Source organism: Colobus angolensis, unplaced genomic scaffold (assembly GCF_000951035.1).
Source record: "Colobus angolensis palliatus isolate OR3802 unplaced genomic scaffold, Cang.pa_1.0 Scaffold1, whole genome shotgun sequence".
NCBI lineage: Eukaryota > Metazoa > Chordata > Mammalia > Primates > Cercopithecidae > Colobus > Colobus angolensis.
The window spans coordinates 12,111,868-12,121,834 of NW_012110918.1; the positions used below are offsets into that span (position 1 = coordinate 12,111,868).

Below are 9,967 nucleotides of genomic sequence, written 5' to 3' on the forward strand. Positions count from 1 at the left end.
GCTCCTTCTTAAGCAGACAGGCACGTGAGGCCCAGGAGACTGGCTCTGCTACCAGAAGGAAGGATTGTTTCTTTCAACCAATCTTTTGGTTGCTACCATTTCTTGTCCTTGAGAAAGGTGCTCCTAGTGCTTGTGGAGGGAAATGCCATATCCGTGCAGTATTGCTCTCCCTTTTCACAGCAGCCATCCTCCAGCCCTACCCCAAACTGCAGGTTTCCAATTGGTTATGATGTGCCAGAGACCAGGAAATGCCAGAGGGATGTTTGTAACAAAGCTGCCAAAACTCTAAGCCTTCTTGTTCTACCCCCTAAGGAGAAAAAAGATGTGTAAGAAATTAGCCCATGGACCCCAGCTCCACCTGAACATCAAGATACCGTGGGGGCATTCCAGAGTCCCTGCAAAGGGTCTCGTGAGCTGCAGTTCGCTGAGTGGCTTTAGGTCACAGGGAGAAAGGAGAGCTCCAGTTCCCTCTGAGAGGTAAGGGATTGTGGTTACAGGTTGTAACAGCTGTTACAGGAGGGTGAAAAGTCTCCAGCATCTTGCTGAGGATGCCCAGTAGGCAGCAGCTGAGTGAGGACGGATGGAATGCAGGGGCAGGAGGGGAGCCCAAGTGCAGAGGCTGGGGCTCAGACAGCCAAGGGGCCCCACACACAGGGCCTCGTCTCAGAGTCCTCCAGGCTGCTGGATGACAAGCGCCGGCGCTGGGCATTCCGACTGACAGCATTGTCATCAGCCTGCCAGGCACCTGGGAACAGAAAATGAAGATTACAGGAGCCAGACCTTTGGCCAGATCCAGATGGTGTCTCCAGCAGGGTAGCCCAGGAGTCAGCACGGAAGGAGCAGGATGCGTGTCACCTGAGACTCCGATGAGGGTGCGAGCCACAGCACTCGTGCGTGAGAACGGAGAGAAGCAGGTACTGACAGGTGCAGAGGCTGCTCCTGCCCCCTGGGCTAGGTACAGTCACTGCCACTGTGGCTCCCAGACAGGGAGGGACATGAAAGATGTTCCTTGTTTTGTGAACTTACCCTGGGATCCACTTTCATATTTTAATTACTTGGTTTTAAAGTTTGCCTATATGTTACAATAGAGAGGAAAAGGAAATTGGGCAGGAAGAGGTGGGGGGAAGTGAGAAGACTGTTCGTTCTGGCCTGAAGTGTTAATGTTTTCTGTGGGGGCCCCGGGGGGGCAGGAAAGGACTGGCCACCTAGCAGGGTTTCTGGGATGGAAGGCTGCCCGGAGGGAGGACAGTGTGAGGCTCCAGCCCCCATCACCTGCCGTTTTCCTCTCCTCCTGCACCTACGCAGCTGTTGAGGTTTGCTCCTAGCTGGTGCCATCAGCCCAGCAGACACCAGCCCGAGAGCCTCGGGGTCCCACAGATACCACCACTGAACGCATCCTCTCCCCAAATCTGCTGTTGTCCCCATGTGAGGAACGCCAGTGCCCATCTGAAAACCCATCCTTGGTGCTTCTCTTTCGTGTTCTGGATCCAATCCTCCACAACCTCCTGTGGGCTCACTTCCTAGCGGTGTTGTGACTCCATCTGCAGTCACACTAACCTGGGCTCCACTCCCAGTTTACAACGGTGTGATCCGGGGCACATCAATTTACTGTGGGCCTTGGTTTTCTCATCCATCAGATGGGAGATGAGTACTGACCTCACAGGCTTGCTGTGAGGACTAGACGAGAGAACGCGAGTGTTGGTGAGTATCTGACTCCTAGAACAGCCTGTGCTCAGGCTCCTCCAGGCCATCTCACCTCTCCCCTGAGAGTCCTCTTCATCTCCCGCCCACAGATGAGCTCACTCCCTCCAGTGCCCTCCCTCCGGTGAGGCTAGAGCGCTCCTGCCTTGGGCCTTGGCTACCTCTGCTCTCAGGGCCCCCTGGCTCCCTGGGGTAGGGAAGGCATGTTGTCCTCTGGACCCTGTGGGCCTCCCAAGCATGTCTCCCTGTGCCCTCCCCTCATAAGGCACCTCTGGCAGGGTAAGGCACAGTGTGCTCCTGAGTACTCCCTGCAGCCTGAACTGCTCCACGCATGCCTCACACGGTGGAAAGCGCTAGGTCCCGGAGCTCCTCCATGGGACGAAGCTCCTCCTGGGCAGGGGTTGTGACTTCTTCACTGTTGCAGTCCAGAGCCCAGCACAACACCTGCCCCACAGGAGGACCTGTTCAGCGGATGAGGCCGACCAACTGTAGAGTGTGGCCGTGAGGTTGAGAGAGGCCACTCGCAAGTGTCCAGAGTCAGCCTCAGGCCAGCCCAGGACATGAAACCCTTTAATGGCACGTGGAGTCAGCAGGTATACATGGCTTATTTCCATCAATGCCTTGGTGTGCTCATCCACCTCAGGCTCTAGTAACAGTCTCTGGTGCTTGACCCCAGGGGAACAGTGAGAACAGGAGAGTCTTGGATCTCTCTCACATCCAAACTGAATTTGGGATCTTTACTCCCTGGGAGTGGGTACTGGAGCCTGGGACATGAGTCAAGCTGTTTTATTCACCTCTAATGGTGGCACTATGTGTCTAAGTGTGGCAGGATGAATATAAGGCAATATTAATATTGCCTTTAAAGTGAGGAACCCAAAATAAAATGAGCTGTTTGTTCATTCATATAATTTGGTAGATCTCATACCTATTCCTCAATGTTTATGGGGCAGGACTCCGGAGCTGCGGCTGTTCAGTAGGAAAGACCAAAAGCAAATGGTAAACAAGAGAGAAGACACACATGCATGCACAAATAAAAACAGCAGCACCACCACCACCACCACCACCGCCGCCGCCACCAGCAAGCCATGGAACGCTGGGACTGAGAGGCTGCCCAAAGAGCCGTCCTGACTCTGAATTCACAGGAGTCCTTGCTACAAACTCCACCCTTCTATTCTATAGAAGTCTTAGCCGGGGCAGAACATCAGTTACTTGTGGAAGACTCAAGAATCAGATCTGAAGTCTGCTCTCCTGGCCTCTTGGTAAGCTCTGTGGTGAGGGAGATTCGGCAGCAAGTCGGGGGGGCCCTTCCCCTGGCAAGGACCCTGAGGGGCCCACGGCAAGGCCCTGCTGCTGCTCTCTCCTCAGCCTCATTCCCACAGTGAGCCTGGCTCGGAGAGTCAGTGTGGGTGCAGAGGGGCCTTCCAGAGCAGGTGCCGCCATTTTGTCTGGCTGAATCCAGGCCCCTCCAGCCAAAAAAATGGAGCGTAGAGATTTAAAATCCTTAGAGGGATATGGGTAACAGTGCTTTCCATTCACGTCTCATTTTTTGGGATATCAAAAATGGGAGTATAAAGAGACCTCTAGAGGTAGATTTTGGGAGTACATTTAGGAAAATTTCACAAGCCCCTTTCCTGCCTCTTATTAAATGTAAGGACTGTAACAGTTCAACTGTCTTTGTAGGGTTGCTCTCCAGGAGAAGGAGGAACTTAGTTTGAATTTTTCCTTAGTGCCCACAAAGTGCAAGTAGCATCTTAGTCTTGGGTTTTGAGGCCTCTCAAAAAGAGGAGATAATTCAATTTCAGGTCTCCACAAACCTTTTTAGATTTCACTGGATATGCTCATTCCAGTGGAATGCAGTCATTTAAAAATTATATTTGTATTCCCACTAAAAAGACCCAAATTATCTTTGCCTTTGTTTTTTGTTTTTTTTTTTTTCTTCAAGATGGAATCTCACTCCACCTCAGCCTCCCAGGCTGGAGTGCAGTGGTGTGATCTTGACTCACTGCAACCTCTGGTTCCCAGGCTCAGTCGATCCTCCCGCCTCAGCCTCTTGAGTAGCTGGGACCTGGCTAATTTTTGTATTTTCTGTAGAGATGGGGTTTCACTGCATTGCCCAGGCTGGTCTCCAGCTCCTGGGCTCAAGTGATCACTCGCCTCGGCCTCTCAAAGTGCTGGGATTACAGGCGTGAGCCACTGCGCCCGGCCTATCTTTGCCTTTTTCCATCACTGACTACCCTAGGGCCTTCATAGAACTGTCACTTGCCATGATGACTATCCTGCCACCTGTGTAACAGTCCACCAAACTCCTTGGAGCCACATCTGCTTAGCATGGTCTCGCAATTCTAGTCTTACTACCACCTGTCACACCCGTCACCTGAGACCTCCTTCCTTTATTCCTTTCAGAAGCAATCTCAGAACACACCACTCCCCAGTGAAAATCCAAAAATCCACCCTTGGTCTTGGGGCTCAGGAAAACCCAGAAGTTTCTTAGGGAGAGCGGGGCTGGAATGACAAAAGGGCCTCTAAGCCCCTCACCAGTGTGACCAGAGTGGTGAGGATAGGAACCAACAAGGTTTTCAGTTCTTGCCACCAGCCAGGTCTCCTGGCAGAGCCTGTGAGCATGGCGCAGGGCACAGGGAGAGCATGGGAGGCACCCTGGGTTCCATTTCCCACTGGCCCTCCATGAAGGGAGTGGCACCCGCTTGAAGAGGGAAACAGACTTAAGCAGAGACCAGGCGCATGTGCAGCTGTCCTGATGGGGAGAGAGCTGGCCGCAGGAACAGTGATGAGCTAAGACAGCCAGTGGTATCTCAGCCCTAGGATAGAAAACTGAACTTACAGCTGAGTGTGAAGAGGCCTATTTATTCCATGAGACCTACCAAAGTGGATATTCCTGTCTGTAACCTAGCAGACACTTCCAGAGAGTTCTCCAGCAAATCTGCTACCAGTGGAACCAGAGACACATTGTGCCTAGAGAGATGTGCTTTTCCCTCTCAAGTAAAAAGGGAACCAGAGGTTTTGAGACATCACTTTCACCCAGCTACTGACCGAGGATGCCAATTAAAAACAAATCATGGGCCGGGCGCGGTGGCTCAAGCCTGTAATCCTAGCACTTTGGGAGGCCGAGACGGGCGGATCACGAGGTCAGGAGATCGAGACCATCCTGGCTAACACGGTGAAACCCCGTCTCTACTAAAAAAAAAAAATACAAAAATCTAGCCGGGCGAGGTGGCGGGCGCCTGTAGTCCCAGCTACTCAGGAGGCTGAGGCAGGAGAATGGCGGGAACCTGGGAGGCGGAGCTTGCAGTGAGCTGAGATCCAGCCACTGCACTCCAGCCTAGGTGATAGAGCAAGACTCCGTCTCAACAAAAAACAAAACAAAACAAAACAAAAACAAATCATGGCCAGGCACAGTGGCTCACACCTGTAATCTCAGCACTTGGGGAGGCCAAGGTGGGCAGACCACCTGAGGTCAGGAGTTCGAGATCACCCTGACCAATATGGTGAAACCCCGTCTCTACTAAAAATACAAAAATTAGCTGGGTATGGTAGCGGGCGCCTGTAGTCCCAGCTACTCAGGAGGCTGAGGCAGGCGAATCACCTGAACCCAGGAGGCGGAGGTTGCAGTGAGCCGAGATCGTGCCACTGCACTCCAGGCTGGGTGACAGAGCGAGGCTGTCTCAAAAAAAATAAAAAACAAAAACAAAAAAACCCAACTCCTTTCCACTGTCCTTGCCACAGAAGCATTCCCATTTTTATTGAACAGAAATTACAATAGTCTCACACATTTTTTTTCTTGGAAAATCTTAGTCTATTGAATACAGGCCCTCATCTTGAGACCTCTGGCGAGGATAGAATGGGACATGTACAGCGCCTACACCTGAGGCCCTCTCCCAAGAGCCATCATAGGCATGTGAGTTCATGTCTGGCACAAACTGTGAGCACATCACAATCTCTACATAGCTGGCTCCACAAGCCACCCTAAGGAGCCCCAGGGCTTCTCTCTTCCTCCCAGTCCTCACTCTCCTCCTGTGATCCCACAGAGTAACTATCAACAAGCAGGTCAGCTGGGGGGAGTCAGGAAGAGGAGGAATAAGCTCAGTTTCCACTAGCACTATTGGCTAAAACAACTCCCAGCAGCTCCCTCTGCTAAAAAAATAGGGGTGGGTAAGGGAGCCCCTTGAGGGAGGCAAGAACCTAAATTTATCTCCTAAAGCCAAGTAAGGGGTTGACCAGGGTAGAGTTGCCTCAGACACAGGGCACGGTTAAGGCAGAGACATCATCTTGACGGAGGATGCCAATTAAAACCAAATCCTTTCCACAGCCCTTGCCACAGAAGCATTCCCATTTTTGTAAAACAGAAATACAGTCTCACAAATATTTTTTTCTCAGAAGATCTTAGTACCCTGAATACAGGCCCTTGCCAATCAGGAATGGAAGCCTTGCTCACAACCCCAGGCGAGCGCCTCCCAGGTGTGTGCGTGCCCAGCAAGCTTGGACGGGGCAAAGCATTGGCAGGGAGGACAGTACTGGCACGGAGTGAACAGGAACTTTCATACGAAGTCTAGAGAACATACATGAGTTTAGAAAACAAACCAGACAGACAGATTTACATTTGGCAAAATGATGTGGAACACAAATGGACAGATGGAAGCCAGGCCAGGAGCGGGAAGGCAGGGAGTGAAGCAGCCCCTGGGCCCCAGCAGCTCCAGTCCAGGCCTAACTGGCAGGAGTCTGGCCCCGTGGTCAGCGCTCCCTCCTCCAGACTCCAGCAGGAAGCGGGTCTTCCCTGGGCCTGTGCAGGAGAAGCAGGGGAACTGATACTGCCTCTTTTGGTCTCACTGAAGACGAAGAGGCCTGGGCAGTGCCTTTAGAACAAACTAAATAGAAAATGACTCAAGAAAGCCCTTTGAAGGGCTGGAGAAAGTGTCTCTAGAGAATTCCAGCTTCCCCTGCCACAAGCTTGTGTGGGGCCAGAGTGTGCTTGGACTGTGTCTTGCACAGGCTGATGGAGAGTGGCAACCACAGACGTCGTATGGCTCCAACGCCTCCAGCCACGTCGCTGAGCGAGTAAAGCACTGGACCCGTGATGTGGCTGTTCTGAAGCTGAAGTGAGTCTTCGTTCGGGGAATGTTTAAGAGGATTCAAACAACATAGTGTTAAGGACAATCTCTGTCGTGAAACCCGGAGGGGACATCTGACTGAGTCCACTTGGGCAAGATGTGGATTTTAGAAAAGCAGTTTTTAGAGCCCTTGAATGGGCACATTAACTAAAAAGGCACTTGGTGCTCAAAGTGTGATTAACCTGATCCTGTGTAAGACATTAGCTAGACTCGGTTTAGCATCATAAGGAGGAATAAGGGGCACACTGACAACCTGATCACCTGTGAAGTTACAGCTCCAGGGAGCATAAAGGAGCCCTAACTTGACCTCTCCATTGGGATCCAAATCCAGTAGTATGTACAATGCAACTGTTAACCCAAAGCTCACTGGATCACAGAGCTATTCCCTAGCCTCTAAAATGCTGACTTTCACATTCCTCTCTGATCCTAGCTAAAACACTTTTCTTCTGAGGAGCTACAGCTTCACTTTTAAAGGGTTCAGGCAATCCTTCCAAGACCTTCCTAGAGAGGTGGTGTCTGTCTGCTCAAACTTCCTGTTGATGAAAACAAGACCAGGCCACCTGACACGGCACCTGCAAGGCCGTGATGTGGGGTGGAGAGTGGTTAGGCCAAATCATAAGTTTTGCTTCTTTCTTCCTATCCTAATGTTCTCACTCAGAGCAAGGCTGGCTCATTGCAAAAAGCTCAAGGACTCTCCCAGGCCTTCTTACTTCCTTTCAGCAACTGGTCTCCAGCACTAGCACACCCCAGGCCTTCTTGGCAGGAACTGTAGGGCAGGAGATGGGTGTACCAGGGTGAGAGCAGGGGTAAGAGCACAGGGATCGTCTCCCACCAAGTTCATGTTCAGCAGACTGCCACTCACCAGGTAAGCAGACCTCAGAGCACAGCTTATTGTCCAGTGCTTTCACGCTTGCGATGTCAAAGTCATTGTTATTGTCACACTCCATACCTAGAAATGCGCATGTCCTCTGGCCTGTAATGGAGTTAATGCAGTTAGAGAGGTGCTAGCTGTGTTTTTCTCTGCGTTGCTGTCCTTAAAATAAAAATCTTAAGGATGGAGACCAAAAAAAATCAAATGATATGTTAAAAAAAGACAATAATTTAGTGGGTAAAGAGTGGACAAGAAAGGAATCACATGGTGTGGGCATGTCTACGTTCTCACGCTATCCTGCTGTTTCCCTAGAGCCCTTTCCGTCTGCTGTTCCCTAACAAGTCAGATCACTGAGGAGGGCTGTGGGACACAGGCTCAACAGAGAACACTAGAGCGAGCAGAGCTGGGCAGAGGCCAGGCTAGTGAGGCTGCAACCAACCGGCAGAAGCTAGGGAGGGCCAGTGAGGAGGTCATCCTGCTCATGCCTGCATCTGCCTTGGGTGCGAGCTGGGTTTGTTTATGACCACATGGCTCTGCAAAGTAAGTACATGAAACAACAACTAAAGGTCTTAGGGTCCATAATTTTGCATATCAAATGACTACATTCACAAAATTATGATTTCCTTTCTTACGAGACCTCAGTTGTTATTTTTGGTGTGTTTTAAGTGGCTAACCAGAAATCTACAGACATGTAAGAAGGGAAGGGAAAAGTTTTAAAAGGTGTCTTTCTTTAAAATCAAGCTCCCCTCTTTTTTTCTCAGTGAAAACAGAATAAAACAAATCTATTCCACGGGCTAGGGAATGTCAGGGGAAACAACCTGGCCACACTGTACTTCTTAGAAGCAAATATTCTATGGGAGAAATAATCACAAGGGGTAACTCTAGAGCCTCAAGCACTGAAGTCATCAACTGAGTTGGTGACACTCCAAACCCCCTTGGGCTGGGGTGCAAGAGCTGACGGAGGCAGCCTTGGTGGCCACCTTCTCCTTCAAGCTCCTTGGCCAGGCGGGAGCTGTCATGTCCACATGCACACCTCCAACACTTCCCAAGCGATGGCCAGCGCTAAAGCAGAAGCAATAGGATGACATCTGCTGGTGCTTCTGCATCCAGGCCGGGCATATGTGTGCTCTGGAGGCGCCCCTAAGGGAGGTGCCTCAGAGCAGCAGGAGGAAGAGTCTGGCTCCTGGAACACGTGGTGTTCCCTGCTTGTGGGAGACTTTCCTGCCCACCTTCTTCCTCCTATGTCCTTGCTCTGTGGGCCATTCCTTCTCTTCTAGCCTTACTGGAAACATTCTTCCAACTGAATATAACTGAGGCCTGAATTATGGTAAAGGAAGATCATTACAATAGCCTTTAAAATACTTGCCTAAGCTGAGCTCCTGAAGAAACTTGGACCTGTTTCCTTGACCACGCCTTTAATATGTCTGCAGGCTCCTGAGAGTCCTCTTTTACAGTAACGTTGACCATTTTCCCAACTAAAGCAAGACCTGACCAGCTGCCAAATAGTCCTCTTCCCCACAGTGGAAGAAACGGCTACTGCTGTTCACCACTGAGACTGCCAGGAGAGCTCTGTGGGGCTCCACTGAAAATCCGCAGCAGGGAGGCTAATGATGAGAGCTGCTTGGAGAGCTTCCGAATCTACTTAAGGTAAATATAGACCTGTATGTATCTCCTGCAGCACCCGCACCTGACATCCATGGCTCTGAGACCCAGAAAGAGCTGAGGAGGTCACAGAGGTCATCAATGCTCTCCTTGCTTTGATGTACCACTAAGAAGACGACCTTTCCCTTAACAGTCCCACACAACTGAGCAGTGCCACCAAGTCATACCGGTACCCTTTTCTTTACCCCTTAAAGAAGACCCAGGAAAGAAAGATAACTAAAGGAAGTAAAGGACCAGATCTTTTACCATCTTCCCGCGTGGGTGATCCATCCTCTTCCTCCATAACATCATTTCCCTAGGACAGAAGGCAGGCCTGTGAGTCTATAAAGTGGCCAAATGAGTAAACTGATTGGCTGAAGACAGAACTAATCATCCTAATGGTATCTAACTCCAGGGCCTACGTTAACAGCATATATTTCCATCTGTGTTTAATATGCCTGAGAGGCTGAGTAGAGGCAGATTTTGCTTGGTGAGGCACCATCTGCCTATAGGGATTAGATCCAAGCCACATTACCCATATATGCTCAGAAGGGTCTGTCAGGAACACCCTTGTTAATAGTTTAGCTGATACTGTTTCTCTTGTTTTTTTTTTTTTTTTTTTTTTTTTTTT

The 9,967-nt window shown here is 50.5% G+C and overlaps 1 protein-coding gene across 1 annotated transcript in view; it reads right to left on the minus strand.

Annotated features, from left to right (window-relative positions):
* RNF157 (ring finger protein 157) overlaps positions 1-9,967 on the minus strand; it is a 75,820-nt gene continuing 65,853 nt past the window's right edge. The window contains exons 15-17 of the mRNA XM_011933095.1: positions 9,604-9,652; positions 7,687-7,797; positions 1-745 (exon numbers count right to left, since the gene is read on the minus strand). Of these exons, the coding sequence (XP_011788485.1) occupies positions 627-745; positions 7,687-7,797; positions 9,604-9,652 (279 nt within the window). The 3' untranslated portion in view covers positions 1-626. The remainder of the gene's footprint in view (positions 746-7,686; positions 7,798-9,603; positions 9,653-9,967) is intronic.